This window comes from Cryptomeria japonica, chromosome 3 (assembly GCF_030272615.1).
Source record: "Cryptomeria japonica chromosome 3, Sugi_1.0, whole genome shotgun sequence".
Taxonomy (NCBI): domain Eukaryota; kingdom Viridiplantae; phylum Streptophyta; class Pinopsida; order Cupressales; family Cupressaceae; genus Cryptomeria; species Cryptomeria japonica.
In genome coordinates, this window is record NC_081407.1 from 393,239,547 (window position 1) to 393,262,154 (window position 22,608).

The 22,608-nt window shown below is 33.6% G+C and overlaps 1 protein-coding gene across 4 annotated transcripts in view; it reads left to right on the forward strand.

Annotated features, from left to right (window-relative positions):
- The first annotated feature begins 12,807 nt into the window (after positions 1 to 12,807).
- LOC131047939 (uncharacterized) overlaps positions 12,808 to 22,608 on the forward strand; it is a 78,634-nt gene continuing 68,833 nt past the window's right edge. Inside the window, exons 1-2 of one of the 4 annotated variants that reach the window (XM_057981756.2) lie at positions 12,808 to 13,238; positions 13,371 to 13,578. In XM_057981756.2, coding sequence (XP_057837739.1) covers positions 13,450 to 13,578 — 129 coding nt within the window. In that variant the 5' untranslated portion in view covers positions 12,808 to 13,238; positions 13,371 to 13,449. Of the gene's footprint in view, positions 13,246 to 13,292; positions 13,579 to 22,608 lie in introns of those variants that run through there. The other 3 variants (XM_057981754.2, XM_057981753.2, XM_057981755.2) reach the window with 3 other exon arrangements.

Consider the following 22,608-nt stretch of genomic DNA (forward strand, 5'->3'; position numbering starts at 1 on the left):
ACCTCAAGCGGTTAAGCTTCTCTAGAGGAACCTACTCTAATACTAATTGATGAAATAGCTTTGATAACTGACAAACAACTGAGAGCGGGGGGGAATCAGTTGTCTCAAAACCTATACAACTTAAACTTATTCTCAGATATGATAAATAACCATGAAAGCATAAATTAACAACACATCATAAACACATATAACACCGAGATTTTTGATGTGGAAAACCCGGTCAAGGGAAAAACCATGGTGGGAACCAACCCACAATATGATGATACTCTGTTAGAATTATTTGAAATATTACAATGGGGAATGCACATACATTCAGGAACACTGCCTAGATCTCACTACTCAAAAATAACAAGGGATACAACCCAGGGAAGACTCACTGTCTTACAAACATATTCAGATCACATCCAGAAGATCATGAACTAAAAAATAGCATCTCCTTAATTCTTGGTTACAGATTTGGTTAATCACATAACATCTTTCTCTTTCTCACACTTCTTCTCTAACTCCAAAAGATGTTTACATTTAGCACACATGCATTCTGATTCTCATCCACACACACTTAATTACAAAGATATTACATTTATTTATACATGACATCAACCTTGTGAAGATCATCAAGGTCGGCTCAACACTCACCACTTAATTACAAAAATATAATCACACATGCTACAATATCACATACAAACCAAGAAATGTTGGCTGACATAGTACACACCTAAATCAACCACCTAGAACATGCTAAACCTCCAAGAATTATTCATCGAACATCCACAACACGCTATAATCATCTGGTTGGCCAAAATATGAAGAACAATAACACACCAGAGAAAATTCATCAATTGCGTGCACAACGATTATGCAGACCAACAACACAAAAGGCACACGATCCAGAAACATCCACAAGCATCATGAATTACCACATAAACATCCACACTAACTCAAATTACTATAATCATCATTATCTCTATACCGAACCTCAGGAACACAAACTGCAATGATTGTCAACCTGGAAAAATAACTTGCGGAGCTCAAAACCACAAACCAACTCAATTAAGGATACACATCAATGTCCCAAACATATTTCCAAATCCGTAGATCAAGATATTACAATACAAAGCAATGTAGATCAAAGTACTAACCACTGTCATCACTGAACAACAGAAAAACCAACCATAACACAAAAACTCATAACTTACTCAAATATTCATGCAAACCTCTGAAAATTGCACTAAATCAACTACACACAACTCTCTACAAACCCTTTAATCTGCAAACTCTGATCATTAACATGTTAAACAAACCAACTCACTGAACTTTATTGCATCATTGCCACAGATAAAGAAACAAACAGAGAAATATGTTGACATCAATGACAACACATCTCTCAGATATCTCTCAAATATCTCTCGAGCACATATTTGCAACATATTATCAACAATCTCCAACACCAACAACACATAAGGCACATTAAACATATCCTACAAATAATAATTTGATATAGTACACATCTAAATGAGGCTTAGTTCCAACATGAAATGGAATACTCATAGGTTTATAATCATGCATACTATACCAAATTACAAAATAGTAGCAGTGTACTTACTTTGACCTAGCCAAATTTTTTTGTGTACTCCATTCTTGTTGATGATATTCATCTTAATAATATATTTTATCGCCCCAAATATTTCATATCAATTATGCTAGATTTTGATTTTTGATCTCTTTAATAATCGCCTTGCTATTATCAATAGAAAACATATCATCCAAATATAAGACCGTAATTAGAATCTGATGATTATTATTAATAATTCTAACATAAATGTAGTGATACTCTTCACTCCTAACAAAACCAAAACTCAATTTAAATATACAAATTTTGATGCACATCCTAGGTAACTATTTCAAATTATACAATGATCATTTTAAATTGTAAACCAAGTGCTCCTTCCCCTTCACAATAAAATTATTAGACTATCATGTATAAATTTACTCTTCAAGATTCCCATGTAAGAAATAAATTTTATCATTCATTTACTCATTCTCAAAATCACAAGCTATAGAAATAAATAATATGAATATTACCTATTCATATTTCACAAAGAGTTTTAACAAGAGTTGAGAAAGGACATCTATTAATTAGACAACAACCAATACTAATTGTCTCTACCCAAAATCATCGATCCAAATGTATACAACTCAAAAAACCTCTAACTTTTTGCATTAAGGTTTATTTCATTCTTTCTACAACCTCATTTAATTGGGGTAAGAAGAAGTCTTTTTCTAAACAATACTCACATATTTATAAATTTCATCACATTCCCTAGAGAAAAAATTCACTACCATTGTCAAATATCAATACTTTTATTTTAGAACTTGTTTGCTTTTTAGCTAAACCCTCAAATTTCTCAAATTTAGTGAAAATTTTATCTTTAGTACACCTAAAAAAATTCTAGGTGTATCTAAAAGAAGAATATATAAATGAGACATAGTAATGCCATTTCCACATAAAACCTACATCCATCCTAATCAATTATTTCTAATAATCTCTTTGCCATACAACTTCCAACAAGAAATGAAGATCTATTTTATTTATCAAAGAATCAATGTTCACATTAGTTATTTTTACCAATAGAATAATTAAAAAAAAATATCAACAATTTCTTATTAACAATGGTTCTAAAACTCTTTTCACTTATGTGACCTAAAATTTGATGTCATAACATACATGCATTTTTAGATTTGTTAGTCGCATTGGTAGAGTTATTAAATTTGGACACATTCAACCTAAAAAAAATCCCAATCCAAGATCTTTTAGTTAGCCCCAAGTTCCTTTTCACCAACCTGCAATTAGACTTGCCAAACGTTGCATGTGCACTAGAATTATTCAACTTAGATGCAAAAAGCAAGTTTCTCACAAGTCCTAGAATATGGAAAAACATTGTTAAGGGTTTTAACCCTTCCATCATTAAAACACACCTACACTTTTCCCTTATAAATAATTTGGTTATTATTATAATCTCTTAGGAAAACCTCTCCTCCATCATAAGTTGTATATATTAAAAACGACTCTTCGCGAGGAATCATATGGTAAGAGCAACTTGAATCAATGAGCCAAGCATTATCACTAAAAGTTTTGATAGTAATTAATAAAGAATCAATTCAATCATTATATTAATATTTCTCTATTGAAGAACCTGGAGATTTATTCTTATTCTTATTTCTATATTATTTCTTAACATGCCCTCTCTTACCATAGTTTCGACACTTTACTTTGTACTTCCCTGATGTTTTTCCTTTCAATTTAGACATGTCCTTTTTCATATGCCCCTTAGACCTCTTTTCCCCCTGTTTCCTTAAACCTTACCTAAGCATGCAATAAATCCTTTGAGACATCATTCATGTATTTCTTCTTGTCCACTTTGAAAGGAAGGTAGCAATGGGAATATCCAATTTGATCTTTGCAACAACAATTGAACTTTCTCAAGAATCTGGTAAAGAGAATTAGTAAGATGCATTGATATTATTATTCTAGCTTATATCTAATAAAACATGATGAATCAAAATCAAATTAAAATCATTCAAATAATCTATAATTGAATCACTATATTTCATTTTCAAAGAATATAATAATTTTTTGAGATATACTTTATTTGTTCTAGGCTAGTAGTTTGTAAATATCACCTATCATCTTCTATAGCTTGTATACAATGATCTCTTAATATACATTAAAGAGGAAAACTCCACAAAGAACAACCAAATAGCTCCCTATGCCTTTTTACAAACTTCAACCAATATTGATCAAATATTTTGGATGCCTCTGTTTTAGTTGCAATCAACAACCATTGATCTCTTTCATCAAGATGATTGTCCATCTTTAGCTTCCACATCTAACCTTTGATGCCATTGGATTTCTTGATATTTGCACAAGATAGAGGTCGTAGTTATCAATCTCATAGAAATATACAAAACCACAAAATGTAAAACCTCCCACTATAGCAAAAAAACCTTCACCACTTAACAAATTAGCATCACCTTCTCTACATAGCAATTAGGTCTAATACAAAATATTAAGAAATAAGGTGAAATTTATAAAATAAAATCTTCTAAAAAGTGTATGCAAATATAAAATATTATTCTTTATTTGAGATTACCATAAAAGAATATTATGTAGATGCATAAAGCAACAATAACAATAGGATTAACAAACCATATAGACACAAGATTTATTATTAACCCTTTCTCAAGAAAATCCACCAGAGAAAAAGGGTAAGTATGTATTAATCTTCAATGTGCATGATGCAACATCAATGTATTAAGTGTTATCATTTGGTCGTGTGTGGTGGTCCATGTATGTAATGTCTTGAGCCTAAACAATAATATGAATTTTGATTCTTAGCCTTCGATAAACACTTATTATTTGGATAAGAGCACTATAAAACCTAGTTTTCAAGGCCTTTTAGGTAATTAGATAATTGTTTTCTAATTTTAAGTGCTTTTGAGTAGTGTTATTGTTTTCTTATTGTAATGGTTGGAAAATTAGGAATTAGGCTTCACCAGGTAAATCCACTAAATAACCCAATTAACTCCACTACATTTAAAGAGGGTTGAACCCAATAGATCTAGCCTCAATTCAAATGAGGAAAATGATGAGATTCTGATTTAATTCACTAGTTATTATTGGTTATCCTCTTTCTTAGTTGAATTTTGAATGTAGTTGTGAAATTAGGGCAAAATGAGGGATAATTGAAGTAAATTGATGAATATGAAATGGTATAGATGTCCCATAAAGACACAAATTGATATATAGGAAAAATAATATATTCAGAACTTGTTCCCAAAAGTTTGGCTTAATTTTTTGAGACTAGGTAGCACAAATTTGCTCTGGTCCTCTGAATTTCCCACTGTCGAAAGATGAACCTATTCGTCATTGTCAACACTGGCAGAATTATATACCTCATATTTGTAATCATTGATGATGATGCAATGCTCTTTGAATGTAATCACAAATATTGAATCTAATTGCATGACAAACACATGAACATGAAAAACCTTAATCACACACACATGCTTGCATGAAGATTGATGTAACTTTTCTCCACAATGCTTGAATGGTGAATATGTAGCCTTGAATCTCTAAAGATGCTTAATGATGAATGCTTCACAGATGTACAAATGGTACAGATGGAGTCCTCGATCTAAAATGAATTGATAGGATGTATTTATATAGGGTGTCCTAGGTAAATTTTCTATTAGGTTGACCTTCAATGATCATGTGTTGTCAAAAGGACCGAAAACCATCGAGGAGATAAAGGACCTACCCAATTTCAAATTGGGGCCTATTTGGGGGGGACCAGGGTTTTTTGGGGTGCCTTGGTCTAGAACAAGGCACTCCACACCCTAGTCCTTGACCAATACAAAGAGAAATGGGAGAGGGTCCTCTAAGATGGGGCCCACCAAATGTCATTCATGACATCAACGTTGGAGAATAGGATCAAATCAGACCTAGAGAGGGGATGGAGATAGGACACACTAAAGTAGGAGCACAACATGAGGTGTAAATTGATTTAGTTACAACTCACGATGATACACTTATAAATCTTTTCCATCTAGAATACAATAGGAGATACATATATAATGATGAAATTATGTCTTTCTATTAATGAATTCCTAGTTTTTTTTTATGCATCCATTGGCTTGAAGTTGTGTTTTTATCTTCTAATTTACCACTAGAATATTGTTGGCCCATAGTTTTAGTTTGGATGGCAATTTTTAACAAATTTTTATCATTTGGTTGTGTGTGGTGGTCCATGGATGTAATATTCCAAGCCCAAAAAATTAACATGAATTTTGATTCTTAACCTTCAACAAACACTTATTATTTGGAAAAAAAACTATCAAACCTAGTTTTCAATTAGATCTAGAAAACTCAAATCAAAAGTATTATTTATACATCAAAATTATCATTATATTTCAAGTAATAAATGAAAAATTAATTCCTAGTCTTCTTTTTTTGTAGAAGATTTGAACTTAGTACTATCTAGGTGACAACATAGAGTTTTCCATTAAACCAGGTGCCCTTTGGAAACTCTTAGTCTTATTATTATAATGAACAATAAATAGTAGTTGTAAATCCCAATCTTTTTCTTATTAAAGTAATGGTTGCATTACATTAAAATTGTTTTGCACTATCAATCACTACAATAAAATTTATACCAAGAACAATGAAAAATTAGATCAATACATTGTGACCAAAGTTCTTGTACAATGAAGCTAAAAAATAAGTTTTGTATGAGATTATCCTTTGAAATCACTTGGGTTTGCATCCTAGGATTCTCATGCTCAAATAAAATTGCTCAAAAATGAATTCTAAAAGGAATTTGGTTAAGTGTAGATGATCCTCCCAAATGAAAAAATTCGTTATTTTATATCCTCTACAAATAAATCATGTTGGCCAACCATGTATACCCACAAATTCAAATTTTAATAGTGATTATGACCAGGAAAGATTCAACTTTGAAAACAATAGTGTGAAAAATAGACTACTTTAAACATCATGACACATGTTGGGAATTTCAAAGGGGAAAAAATAGACAAAAATGCTAGGTATTATAGGTCATCCATATCACAAGACTCGAACCAAAGGACAAGGTTTGGGGGTTGAGCCACAAGCATGCAAGTAAGAAATTTTTTGGAAGTCCAATGTGAATATGAGAATAACATAGTTGGAATAACAAATATACTTAGGAAGGGGATACACACATCAGATGAAAATAGGGAAGACACAAGTACATACTTAATACACATAGACTTTGATTAACTATAAATAGGACATGACATGTTTTCCCCACTCAAAATTACTTGTTATCAGGAAATTGCATGTTCAGATGTTCCAATATATGTGGGTCTTCCCATGTTGGATCGTACATTGGAAGATCTTTCCACCAAATTAGGTATCCCTTGGTGCTTTTGTTTCTCAACATCCTCTCCCTTACATCTATGACTTCAAGAATCAAAATTGGTTTTTTGTCTTCATTAATCTAAGGTAACTCATCCAAGGGTTCTATATGTTTTCTTAGGACATTTTTGAGGTAAGACACGTAAAAAAAATGTGTATCTTTCTTTCCTCTATTAGGCCCAATTCATAGGTCACTTAGCTAATCCGTCTAAAAACCTTTGCAATGATCATAGAAATATGATGTGATATTTTTTTAACTAATTAATATTAATTTTATAGCTATAATCTCATAAAAAGTATGTCTTTAATCTCAAATATTTTCTTGATCCTATGATGTTCTGGATACATCTTTTATTGGATTTGATCTTGTTGAAGATTATTCTTGAGTGACTTTAGAATGTCTTAGATTTGCTTGATCATAACACTTGCTCCTAGTACCTTGCAATCCACTATAACGAGATGATCAATGGAGCTTCAATCTTCATACATGTACAAGGCCATGAATAATGTCATATTGGTTGAAATATGATAGGTGGTGTAATAATAGTGCTCCCTCAAGTAAAGTAACTTAATCCAAGTCTTGAACTAATAGAAACATAATCTCTCAAATAACCTTCCACCCATTTGTTCATATTCTCAATAAAGTCATACGTGTGTAGCTGGTAATTTTTGTTGCAGCGAGCTCAATTCCCACCAAAAGGAAGAGTTACTGTCAAAACAAACTCATGAAATGACTATCTTTATCACTCACGATGTTCTTTGGTATTCCATGGAGTTTTTATCACTTTCTTGAATAACACATCAACCACTTGTGGGGCCTTAAAATCTAAAGAGTTGAGAAAAAAGGTGCATACTTTGTTATTCTATTCATAATACCATATATACAACCCTTACCTTAGACTTTAGGAAGTCTCATGATGAAATCCATCAATACTTTTCCATTTTTTCTCTAGAATGTGTAAGGGTTGAAAAAGTCCTACTAGAATGTCTATTTCATTTTATTTATTTGATGACCAATGCATTATTTGATGTGGGTGGGTAAATCATTCCTAATTCCCTTCCATGTGAACCTTTCCCTAATCTATTTGTAGATATTAAAATACATAGAATGGTTTGCCAAGGGAGTATCATGAATTGGTCACAAAGTATTTCCTTTTAGTCTTGATTCTAGAACCAAGTAGACTCTTGCCTTAGAGAGAATGAGTTCATTGCAAATGGTATACTTATCATTTCATAGCCCTTCCAACACATCAGATGCAAATGCATTCTTGACATTCTTTGTTATGATTTCATTCTTCTAATCCTTAAAGATATTAGACATGGAATACAAATTGAGCCTTCTAAATAATGCATCAACAACATTCTTCTTCCATTTGATGTACTCAATACCAAAATAATACGCTTAAAATTTTCTCACCCACATTTGTTGCCACTCATTTATATCCTTCTAATGGAGAAATAATCTCAAATTATTGTAATCAATTTTGATTTTGGAAAAATTCTCACACAATCGAATCCAGAAGCATACACTCAATCAAATGGATTGTGGAAATTTACTGATGTTAATTTTGATCAAATCAACCACCCGCCAATTATTATCTAAATTTGACCAATGCATGAAATATGGCTTGCATTTCCTTAACATAGATGACGAACCATAACATTTTTAAGTTTTTTACTCTCAAAAGCAATCAAAGTGCTTTTTTGCATGAGTATAACCCCAATTCATTCTCCTCATTTATAACATTCTAGTGTGAAGAAAAAGGGCAATAGGGACTTTCTAACATATGAAATGAGCTCATTGCATTTTTTAGTTTATTAGATGCTCATTATATATCCTCAATCCACATGAAAGATCCCTTCTTTGTTAGGTCAATTAAGGGTGTGGCCAATTGGAAGAAACTCTTAACAAAATTCTTGAAGTAGCTACAAAGGTCGAAGAATCTTCGTATTTACATTAAGGTCCTTATGGGAGACTAATTTCAAAGTTCTTTAATCTTCTCCATGATCACCTACACTCCATTTGTATTAATGATGTGACTTGGAAATAATATATTTGTCATAGTGAAGTCACACTTTGATTCCTTGGAAAATAGCATTTGTGCCTCCAAAATTACTATAACACTTCATCATGTGTTGTAGGTGGTCTTCCCACATTTTGTTGTAGATCAAAACTTCATCAAAGAAAACAAGGATGAATTTTATCAATTGCTTGAAAAAAATCTAATTCATGCATAATTAAAAATTTCCTAGAGCATTTTTCAAATCAAATAACATGACTAGAAAATAGTATTTGTAGTGACACTCAAAAGTTATCTTATGAATATCCTTCTCTCAGACTTTAAATTGATAGTAACTTGAACTGAGATATATTTTTGAAAAATAAAGTACTCTTTGAGGCTCATCTATCATTTTATTGATCCTAAGAATGAGATACCAATTCTTGATAGTATTGTTCTTTGGTTCTTTGTAATCAATGCACATCCACATTCTGCCATTTTTCTCCTTCACCAAAATCACAAAGGAAGCAAATGAACTTGAGCTAGGTCTAATGTACCTCATTTTTTACAATTCCTTAATGGCCCTTTTTAATTTCCTTCTTATGTCTCCTAGAGTGGCAATAGAGAGAGATGATGATGGGCTTAATGCGTTCCTTGAACTTAATGATGTGCTTAAAGCCTCTATCTCGTAGTCTCCTCGGAGGAATACTATTGAATACTTTATCGTACTTGTCCGAGATGCTTTTTACATCCACATAATACGCCTTCTTTCCTTTGATGAGTTTTATTAGAATCATCAAACACTTAACTACCCATGTGGCTTGCTTGTGATGAAAAATTATCATCATTCTCTTATTACATTTAATTTATTAATTCCCAAAGTAGTACTTCATTTCCTCCTAATTTAAGTTTCAGTCCCATGGTATAGAAATTTTATGTGATCTGTCCTAATGAGTGCATCTACTAGATACCTAGGACCATTTGTTGTGTCTCTTATTCTAACAACATAGAAGTAATACTTCATATCATATATGCAAAGATTAATATCCAATAAGGAGATCTTTCTATTAAATTCAATGGTGAATTTATAAGCCACCATAACATTGAATTCTTCAAAGTCCATCTCTAGACCTTGTTTGATCATTAGTCTTTTACCAATAATGCTATGAGTGGCAATAGTTTCAATGAGTACAATCACCTTTTGACATCAAAGGAACCCATGAATGAGAAAGTTATTATCCCTTAGAGTACCAAAGAGTGGGGCATGCGTGCCTCCCTAAAAAGACATTTTCCTCTTTTGGTTGATCTTCTTCTTCAATCTCCTATTTGGATTCTTCCTCACTCAATGGTTCAAGTTCCTTAGATGTTGATTCATCCTGAAACCTTACCTAAATGTAATGTGCTTGTCCCTTCCAAAGACTTATACATCCAAGTGACCATGGATCCTTGCACCTAAAACACAAATTTTTCCTTCTCAATTGATTCCCCGCTTCAATGTCTTGTCTTGATGGAAAACTCTTGGTTCGGTGTACATTTTTGTGAAAAGGCCTTTTTTTGGAATGAAGGTTTTGGTTTGGGAATTATTATTTGGTATGGTAGTCTCCAATTTCAAAGCTTGCATGATGACCTCTTGTAAAGTGGGTGGTTCAAAATCCTTGGCCATCCCCTTGAGATATTCAATTAACCCTTCAATGAAGATTATAGTCAATCTTTTTTTTGGTGATGTTTTGCACCATCACCAATAGCTTCAAAAACTCTATTACATAGTTCTTCATTGAACCACACTATTTGATTTTGAGTCAAATCTTTGAAATATACTTTAAGATCCTTTTGTAGAATTCATCATATGAGGCAATGCATTTTTTTACCTTGAGTGATCAAATTGTGCTATCACCATTGGTGTGTAATACCCTCCAAATATAAGGTGGAAAATTTGATTGCTTGATCTTGAATAATCTATTCGAGGGACTAGTATGTGTCTAGCTTCTTTACCTACGCACGAGGTAAGCATCTATAAGATCCATCATAGGGAAATAGTGTTAATTTACCCAAAGATTTCTACACATCTCTTTGAAATACTTGTGGCTTAAGCTCATGTTTGCAACTATTATAGGAACATTTTACGTTCATGTAATTTGTGAGATAATTTATTTTGAATACTCTTAGGAAGAGTTGTGTATATTGTATGACAAACCCTAATATTACCAAACAACACTCTAGGCTTCAAGCTCTAGAGCTTCCACTTCCTTATTTAGAAAGGTGAGCTGGGTTGAACTTGCAACTGAAATAAGAATGGTCCTTCGTGTATATCTTTGAGTGACATCCAAATTATTACTCTTAGAAGCACTTTCTTCACCTGCAAGCTATCTAGGCATATTCATATTACTGGCCATTTTGTGAAGCAACTATGCCATCATATCAAGCTTTCTTTCAACTTGACCCTCATCCATGTTTATTCTATTCTCTTTTTTTTTTGTCATATTGTTATTCTCTACAAAATGTTCTATAGGAGACAATTGAGTTTTTGCAATCTCTACAAATCATTTTTATTTCTTCATCTCCCTCAAGTGGTATTTGGTTGCTTTGCCACTATATTGCATAAAAAGAAAACAAATTTGATCTTTGAACACACATGCTAAAATATCATTAGCTCTGATACCACTATAATATTCCAAGCCCAAACAATGATGTTAATTACGATTCTTAACCTTCCACAAACACTTATTATTTGGATAACAATATAATTGGCCCTAGTATTCAATAAGATCTTAGATAACTCAAATAAAAATCACATTTTATGCATCAACAATATCATTACATTTTAAATAGCAAATGACAATAACAACTCGATCTTCTTATTGTAATGAATAACAAATAACCCAGTGTAAGTCATGATCTCTTTCTTATTACAAAATGGTTGTATTACATTTAAATGGTTATGAAATATTAGTAACTCTAGTAGCAATTCATACCAATAGCAAAGATAAATCAAACTAGTACAATGCAATTGAAGTTTGAGTCCAACGAAGTTCAAATATGAACTCCATATGAAATTGTTCTTTGGAATCACTAAGGTTTTCATCTTAGGATTCCCATGCTTGAACACAAGTGCTTAAGATAGTCATTGAAAGTAATTTGGTTAGGTGTAGACAATCCTTCCAAATGAAAACATTCATTCTTTTATATCCTCCACTAAAAAACCATGATGGCCAACATGCACACCCACAACTTCAAATTTGAATAGTGATCATGAGGGGGAAGGATTCCACTTTGAAAGTGATGCATCAAAAATAAACTATTGGAAACATTACAACACATATTGGGAAGTAAGGAGGGGAATGAAAACATAGACAAAAATAAAAGAAATTGGAGATCAACAATATCACAAGACTCAAACTATAAGATGAGGCGTTGAAGATCGAGCAACAAACATATCGATAAAAGAAATATCTAACAAAAAGAAAGGAAAAATAAACATAAAAAGGAAAAACACACACCAAGAACTTTCTAAACTAGATTTGTAGTCTACATTGTGAAACCTCTAAGATCTTACAATTACCTATAAAAAGGAATTTTATTGTTCAAGTCAGAGTCTGACCATCTAGATTGTCTTTGCTATTGTTCAAGTCAGAGTCTCACCATCTAGATTGTCTTTGCTATTGTTCAAGTCAGACCATCTAGATTGTCTTTGCTTGTATTCACACAAATTGAGAGTGTCCTTTCTGAAAATGGATTGATTTCTTAGTGAAGTACACGGTTCAAGTCTTCGGAGAAAATTCGAAGAGTCTACCGAGTCAACAATTAACTTTACTATATATATATTTGTATATTTTATATTACACTAGTCACAGTAGAACAGAAGCTTTAATTCTTAAGCAGATTCTTGGCGCGCTTTCTATGCTTCTTTCGAAAATGACACAGCGGATTCATACCAAGTTCCTATATCACATTTTAATAAAATTCTATTGCAAAATGACAAAGCCTACCTTGACCATGACATGACAAGTGTACCTAAATCTCGAAGGATGATTCACACTACGGAGGGCAAACATATAGATTAGTCATGAGATGACCTGCTACTATTTGTTGTGCAAATACATACACACCTTCCAGCAATTTACAAATAACTTTCCATGCAAATTCCCATGGACCCGTTCACATTATCATTGTTTGATTTGAGTCGTCTTGAGTCACTTGTGGAATTCTACGTCAATCTGTCACCCTGTGCTTTTAATTGGGCATCGAATAATGGAGAAATTCTAATTCGTCAGCTGGAATTTGAGGTGGGACGTAAGTTTAGTTTCTCAATTGTTTAGTGTTGCTTTGAGTTCTTCTAATGCCATATAGCTACCCTTCAAGTTTTTTGTATTCAACTGCACTTGTAATGTTCTCCTCACAATTCTAATTTTTTTCAGGGTCCCATCTTTAAGGATTTCAAGAACGACTCAGTTGCGTGAAAGCTGTTTAAAATCTCCTAGTTTATTTGTTCCCACAATGGCAAGGGATGGTGATGCAGGTAGGACATATGGCGCCTCTCTAGCTCATGAAGACAATGGTACTGTAAGGTCCCTACGTGCTAACATTATCCGTGTTCTGGTAGCAGTCACTGCATCTTGCTTCGTGGTAGGATTCCACTCTTTTTCCAACACTCCTTTTTTTCCCTTCTAAACTCAATTCAAATCTGCTATATATATCATTACAATAGGCTCTTATATGTTTGTTTCTTATCCTGTTCAAAACCCTAAAACTTACTTAATGTGGTCTTACTGGTTTCACGCTCTATGAAATATGGAGTAAAGTTGCTACTGTTCTGGTGCTGAGAACGCAAAAACCTATTTTCGGTCTTGCTCTATTTCAACAAGTTATGTTGATTTACTCTTTATTTTCTTATAGGAATTCTTTTATTATATCTGAATAAAGTTCTGCTTGCTTATATCATTCTTATTTCACTACATATACTTTTCATTGTCATCCACTTGCCACTGTTAAGCAGTCCCATCTTTAGGTAACAGCTATCTTTCAAACAGTAGCCTCATTGTAATCCCCCTTTCTTCAAAATCAGCAGTAGAGTTAGATTGCACTTCTCAAATAATATTATTTTGTTCCTTGGCCATCATCATTTTCTAGTTCTGCCTTTTTAAGCAACAATTGCTTTATGTTCCTCAATTGTGAATTGAATTTACTTTTTTACGGTCAACAACTTCCTTCAGTAGCATCATGGTAGGCTACAAGACTTGACATCTTTATTATCACAAAATCAACCAGAAGAAGTTTCTCTACAATTGTAATTTGAAAGATTGGTATACTCTTAAGTCCAACAGGATTTGAATCTGCGTTTTTTGTGTGGAAGATGCAATAGGTCAATCACTAGATCACTCATCACAGCAAACATAGATTTTTGTTGTTATTGTTTTTGTTAAAGTGCCAATTAATTTTATTTTTATATCCCCCCCTTGGTGCAGCAGATTGTGCATGCACCACTTCTTTCCTTAATATGCTTTATCCTTCAGATTAGATAGTGTTTCCTTTATAGGACGTGTCTTCAAGTCACAAATTTTTTAGAATTCATGAACATTCTTCCTCTTAGATGTCTTTCAACCCTAAATTTGAGGCACCAACTTCACGGTTTTCTGGTTTTACTTTCTTTTGACTGGACGCCCTCATTAAGTATCTTTGCCTGTCATCTTTAACTTTGACGCATATTCATCTTCCTCCTCTAATGTCTTTATTGGTTGTAAGCATCTTTGTTGAAGATGACGACGGCGATGATAACTTTTGGTGTCCTTTAGACCAGATTGGACTGCTGGACCTATTAAAAAGTATCATTCAATTATACAATTTTAATACACATTTTGACTTTGGTGTGCATGTATTATTGGAGTTTCTCTTCTTATTATAGTGGTCCCTCCAGTCATCTATATCTCCCAACTCTTCATGGCTGACAATATCATTCCTGTGACTGTTCTTGTCATCGCACACATTATCTTTCTCACAATTCTTTGGTGTCGTCATGTATGTGTCTAAAACTTCCTATAAGAGAAAAAGGTATAATGTCTTATTTAAAACGTCATTGTAAATCAAATTGGCATCATACTTAAGCTCTCGTTGAAATCCTTAACACATCACTGTGGGTTCGGGTGACGCCCTAGATCTCCCAGGGACTTGGAACAGATGTCCCTTATTCCCTCATTTTTCTAAAATCTTGGAAATGTCTGAGAGATATTATCTCTTCTTTTTTCATTTTTTGGGAACTCCACCAATGTCCCCTAGATGTCTTAATGTTCCCAGACTTGGAGGGGATGTTTTCTACTCTCCCCTTATTTTTTAAAATTGTGGAAATGATCTGGAGATACTCTGTTCTTTTTTGTTTTCAAGGTGTTTCCCACATCAAACACAAAAAACAGCAAAACGAAAGAAAAATAAAACATATTCTAAAACAAATTAAAATCCTTGAAGGCCTAAAAAATTTTTAAAACTTATGTCCATCGTTCTTTTCCAGTCCCCAAAAGAGAATAGGAAAAGAGAAGGCGAGAAGAAGAGGATAAGAGAGGACGAGGAAGAGGAACAATTTTTGAGATATCAATTAGATGACTCCAATTTCTGAGATTGTTTGTAATGTCCCCTTTTCGTAGGCAGTTATCAGTTGCAAAGGTTAGTCCATCACTTGGTCCCCGTGGATTAACATGGTGGTTAGGGGACCATTTTGAGGGTGTTCTATGGCTCTTTAGTCAACCATCTTGTGCTTAATCTAGTATTCCTTAGCTCAGTATTCCCAACGGTTTTGCAGTGGGCCTTCCGGAGCATTCTCGGACCACTTTATTCACACTTACTAATTTTACTAAGTCACTTGGTTATGTTGCGCATACTTACTATTTATCATGGGGTATCATTTAGTTGGTGACTTCTATATCGGGAAATGTTGGCAGATTGTTACGATACTCTATTATTTGGCATTTATCATGGTTATGTGATTTAATAATAAATAATGAAATATTTAAAGTTAAACTAATTTTTTAACTTTACATCATTTAATGTTATTAATATTTGTTTAAGTGATTTTATGAAATGGAGTTATAAGGGGTTAAAAGGGCAACTTTCATTAAAATTCATAAAGTGATTTGATTATTCCTCATGTGGCCACCAACTATGAGAAAAGGAATAAATTAAAAGCAAACTTCATTTAAATGATAAAAAAACCAACTTGGGTATGGGGTTTTGGCTGAAGTGTAAAAATCATTTGATTTGCTTTTTCAATCATTCAATTGCTTTTGATAATTTGAAGAGAAAAACAAAGAAGGGTTTGCAGGTTGCTGAAGATTGTCTTTTTGGGAACGAAAACTCTCAAGAACGGTATTTGCAAGTGTGGAAGATCACCCAAGAATACTCTGCTGAGAACTCCATTCAGGGGTTTTGCTGGTGCATCAATTGATACATTTGGTGTTGATTTGACAAAGATTTGTTAAGCATTTCAGGACAGGGTTTCAAAGTAGATTTATCAGCAGATTTGAGAAGTTTATTGTTGGTTCTTACTAGCCATACCATACCTAGGTAGGCTGTACCATTCTCGCCTTCAAGGTAATTGTTTCGAGGAGTGGCGTGGGTTCTTAGGGCAGCTTCAAATAAGATTCCCACAACAAAATCAGGCCATACAGTTCCATCAACAATAACCCTATTCATCAACAATTTATCATCCTCCAATTATTTGGATTTGGGTTGCTTGGCAACCCTAGGCATTGGAAAAATCAGGGTTATTACTGCATTTCTAGAATAATGAAATATTGATTGCTGCTGTTAAACAATGGAGTCAGACCTGCTGTTATCAAATGCTGATGTATATTGCCTGGAATGAGACGTTGGTAATAGGGCATGTTCCAAATTTACATTTGTTGCAATTGAAAATCCTGAGTGTGTTAAGTTATTTATTAGTTAGGATTCTGAAGTTGTTCCTTGTTATTCTCTTGCATTTCATTCTCAATATATGAAAAAACCACAAAAAAATCAGAAAAGACAAAAACTTAAAAAAAAATCTAGAACAGGGTGGGATATATTTCATTGTTGTTCAATGTACTTGTGAAATATGCATGAGACAACCTTTTTTTGGGCATAATATGATTGTACTTGATATCATGTCTATGATTATCATTCTATTTAATGGATTATAGAATCAATTAATTGTTATTGTAGATACTCTTTAAAATTTCCATATTTTTGGTTATGTTATTTTAACTATTATGTAATATCCCAGTAAATTTTTTTTTGAATTTTTAACAACAAGAGATACAATCAATCACCACAACCCGTTAAGGTTAGAGAAATAATCCAAATTGCTGAAAGGGAACCCTTCCACCTTTTGTTCACCGAGAGCCCAGTCTGGGAGGGTGAGAGCATACGGTGTTCCGGGGATCGTTAGCAACAATAATCAAACTGAAATTACAATGCCTGGGCGGCAAGCCAGCCCCTTCTGCTTATCCAGCAGGATAGAAACCAAACTCTTGGCGGTAAACCGGCCAAGGGAAAATGACAAGAAACTGAAATTCAATCACTCTATTGCATATTTCAGCTGGAGGACATTACATTAAACTATCACTCTACCACATATTTCAGCGGGAGGACAATTGCATTAAACTTATCACTCGACCACTTATTCAGTGGGAGGACTGAGTACATAAATTGAATTTCAAAGTAAGAAGGCGGCTAAGTCAGCCTCTTCCACTTATGTAGTGGGAATTACAAAATAAGGTCAGCAAGAATGATTGATCAGTACTACTGAACAACCTTACAAAATTAGAGATGAAAGAAGAAGAGTAATGTAGATTTCTACAACAAGAATATAATTTTCTGTTACAATCAATCTGCAAGCTGAAAGTACAAAACAACAACTCATGGAAACACTCAAATGCTCATAACTCCCTCATTTTTCATCCAATTTGACTCAAACCAGTCCCAAACCCATCGTAATTCACTCACAACAGCAACCAATCAAAACCACAACCCAAACAACCCAACAATTATTTGGCATGCATCCCAATGCAAGCACAAAACACCACGCTAGACCTAGGAAGCTCGATTTTGTCTAGAAAAATCATTGCTGAATTAAACTTGCTAAAAACTTACACAATGTATCTCCATGGCTAGGAAGGAAGGATGAGCCGGTACCCAGAATGATGGAGTCGCCTGGTTAAGAGGTGTAAGCAAAATATGCTTTCAGCTGTCCCGCAATCAGCAACCAGAAAACACTCAAATCCCACATATAACACTCCACAATGTACAACTCATTCACCCACAGCATTGGGAATACAAGGACACAGCTAGGTACTATCTTGCAAGTACGAAACTGAGACTTAGCTAGGAAGCCATACTTTGAAGCTCAGATTTTCAGTAGCCAAACCGGCAGCATAACGATGCAATTTTCAAAGATGTCTCAAATGAGAGCCCAAGGCTCTTATTTATAACTCTTCAACAACCAAAATCAAATGCAAATTCCTCCAAACGCCACTCCTTCATTTGCATTTCATTTCACCCAAGTGTAGCGCCATTTTTCATAAGTCAAACCTCACGCCAAAAGGGAAGGGACCCACGGTAATTACTTGGCAAATAATGGAGATGCAATATAACATAATATTCCTCTAAAATATTTCGCCATCCCATAGTACACATGAGTTTCGCCAAACACTTAGGATAAAATGGGCATTAATCCCAATTTTAATAAATTAGTCGCAAATAATCGGATTAATTAAATATTAAACCTTAGGATAAGGAAATAATATTTAATTATGTCGCATATGACTCCCGTACTGATTATTAACACAACTAGGATGAAACTGAGCCAAGACGATCACAGAACTGCTGCAGAATCAGAACCCTGTCTACTGCCAAAAATAGAATTGTGCCACACTGCTACTTACTAAAAATAGTAAGTCAAGAACTAATGCTCAGAAAAACATGATCATCGCGTCCAGAGGCAAAACATGGAGAGCTCAGTAGGATAGTAACACCAGAATGGTCATTCCCTGACTTACTAAAAATAGTAAGTCCTCGTTTCATCAATGCTGGACCCCTCATTCTTCATTCCACCTAGCCTACGGGTCTCAGGAATAGGCTAATGGACCACTGGAAGGTCATCAGTGAGAAGGGGACATTACATATTATTATTTATTTATATTATTAAAAATTCAAATATTGTTTTTCAACATTTTGATCAGGTTTAATATTCTCCTATAACAATTATTGATTGACTGATCTTTCTTTATACAAAAAAAGCTATGACAGATGTGGGCATTAGTTTCCACTTCTTGAATTTCTTGTTAAATTCTGATTTAATTCCTTTCCGTGTCTTTTCCTTTCCAACATTGGACTAATCATACCATTTGACGGCATATTCTTTAGTGTAACTCAAAATAATTTCTCTTCCATTTTTTCTATTTTGAAGAGATGCATCTTATATTATTCACTCAATATTTTGTCATCCATAGTATCCTTACTCCTCTACTGGTACTTCCAATTCAAGCAAATTTATCATACAGGATCTTCTGTCTTCTCATTGTCAAACCTTGGCAGTTTTGATTTCAAAGAGAAATTTGGTTCCATCTTGAATCTCTTATAAAATCTCTTATTTATAGAATTTTTCCTTATAGTAAGTACTGCACATCTTGAAAGGTCATTTTTCTTCTTTAGCATAGGCAATCACCTCACCCTTTCTGGCAGCTAAGATTGTCTCTGGTTCACGGTCTAAGAGTTATATTTTTCTGTAATGTCCCTCTTCCTAAATTACTGTATTCCGCCCTAGATAACAATTTCTTGGCTATCAAGAGGGTTTAGGGGAGGAATCTCCTTATCTCTTTGGTAGGAATAACCTGCAACACAAGTTAGAGGATAATCTTCTAATTACAACATATGAGTGATTGATAGTTATAAATTAGTCATGGTAATACAAATAAAGAATGGTAAAAAATAGAGTAGAGAAAAACTAACTATGATTCATAAATTAGAAAGACTATAATTTAAAGAATTACTACGATGAAACTTAAATAATTTTACAAACAACACTGTAATGTAAAGATCAGAAATCCTGGGTCATAACCATAGGAATCCTCATTATCTTGATAGGGCGCCTTAGTAACGATTCTCCCTAATCAAGTCACTTTGTGAGGGTGCCTTAATACAGTTCTCCCTCAATCCTAAAGAGGGTGCCTTAATAACGGTTCTCCCTCTATCTGAGAGGGTGCCTTAATAACGGTTCTCCCTCTAGAGATAGTGTTCAACAGTATCATAGATCAGATTCATAAACATGAATATTGTAAGAACCCTGCTGGTTCTAACTCTTCTATTGATGCAAATGCTGTCTTGTTTTTGTATTTTCAAAGGTTTTGAAGAATTTTAAGCAAAAAAATAACAAGTGTGCTAGGCAAGAAATGCATATTAAACTAAATTGACAAGTACAGAGAAACTGCAACTATATTAAGTATTAGATAACTGCTACAATTGAAACTAATACATAAAACATACCTGGAGGTCCTCAGATTATTTAAATAACAAAATTTTGGAACTTGCCAGCCAAAACTGTGAAATTGACAAAACAAGGTGCACAAGTCCGGAATGCAATTTATCCAAGCCAGAAAAGAGATGGAATGGCCTGATAATGCTAGGTGATCAAGGTGAAGTAGTTTGAAGGCAAAAGGGATAGCCGTTTCAGCCTTCCTAGTCAAATGCCCCTTTTTAGGACCACATGTGCCAAGCTGAAAATGTACGGCCAGCAATGAGAAATAGTATGACTTGCTTATTGAATGAAGAATGTTGCTAATGAGGGCGTCTAAACCAAAAAGCCCTTTCCTTATTGAAAAAATCTGCAAATAACTGAATGAATAAATCTCTGATGAAGCACAATAAAATTTCTGAATGAAGTCCTCTTAGTTGCTCTCAGTTGCAATAATTCAGCTGATCTTTCACAACCTCAAAATCATAGATCCGTGAAGAAGTATAGTTCTTCAATAGCAAACCTTCTGAAACCCTTGTCTTAGAAAATCCACAGAGCAAAAACCAAGCAATGTCAAATAATCAATAATAGAGGTCGAATTGCTTCTTTTGCCTCTTATAAACCCAAATGGCATGATTTTTGCCCCTTTAAATACATTTAAATGTATTTAATATACTTTCCATAGTTTTTTATTCAAGTTGGGTATCCTTTTTGACTTAAGTGATTTAATAATCACTTTATAATATTTTAAGTGGCTTTTAATTTTTATAAAGTCAAATTATGACACTATAATATCCTTATAAGTTAATTAAATAACTTAACCACTAAAATATTAATATCTCCCTCATTATTCAGTCTTTTGACGTGCTGTTTGAAGCTGGGGTCAACACTGTATAACCCCCATGTGTCCAGGTACCCTGACTAAAAATAGCTACACTGCCCAGATTGACTTACTATAAATAGTAAGTTCCTCAACTAAGCTCAAACACTAGCTACAAAGGCCTGGAACTGAACCCAAGACTGAACTGAAGAAGTGGAGTGGCAACAAACTCCATTAACTGCCCTTGAGACTCTCTATCCAAACATATTAGCCTACGAGAGTCCAAATAATAGGCTAATCCCTCGAATTCTGATGCTCATGAAAATGGGGACATTACAAATATATTGCCAACCAAATATGCAAAATGTTATCAGCATCAGTGATAAATATGCAAGGTATTAATATTGTGAATATACAGATATTATCATGCAAAAATTACCAAGTAATGCATCTACAGTTTGCTATATATAATTCCTGGAATTCATACTAGTTCGGATATTTTGCTGAGTATATTTGTAGCAGGTATTAGGCATTTACCTTACTACTTACTTCTTCCCTTTTTTCCCTCGATTACCTCCTCTATCATGGTGGTAAGACCACCATCAATGGTCATGTCCTTCAGAGGCAGCGACCCCTTTGAGAGGTCACTGCCTTTCCTTCAACGCTTTTCTCAACCACGGCAACCCTTTCTAAATTGTGAATATTAATAATTGTCTTAATGTGAATACATTAATAATAATAAAAATCAGTTAATAATAGTAATCACTAAATAATCAGAATATAAATAATAGGAATCAATTAATATCATTAATAATCGTTAGACAACATTATTGTGTGTGCCTGTAACTTAATAACAGTTCTGATCTGATCTGATCGATGGTGATATCGCTGGAGGTTTCTGATTCCTTTCCTTTATATCACTTAATGTGAAGGAGAGGTCACACCTCTTCATCATGTATGCCCTTTGGCAAGAGACACACCCTTTCACCATTAGCACCCTCTGAAAGAGTGCAATTCTTCATTATTTCTGTCCTTTGAAAAGGACACAACCTTTCACAATCAGATCTGCACTTCTTATTTAAATCAGATCTGCGCTTTTGCTTCCCAAAAATTATCCCCTCTCAAATGAGGTACTCTTCTCCCTTTTATATCTCATGTTTGAGGGAGTCACAATTTTTCATTCCATGTCTTTTGAACATTCATTAACTTAATTAAATTTTAATTATATTCTTTTATATTTTAATTTTATTATTATTATTATTTGCCATTAAATTCTATTTCAAAGTGGGGACATTACATTTTCATGACATAGAACTGCCTTAATCGGGTTAAGAGCATTTAGACTTTAATATCTGAAACT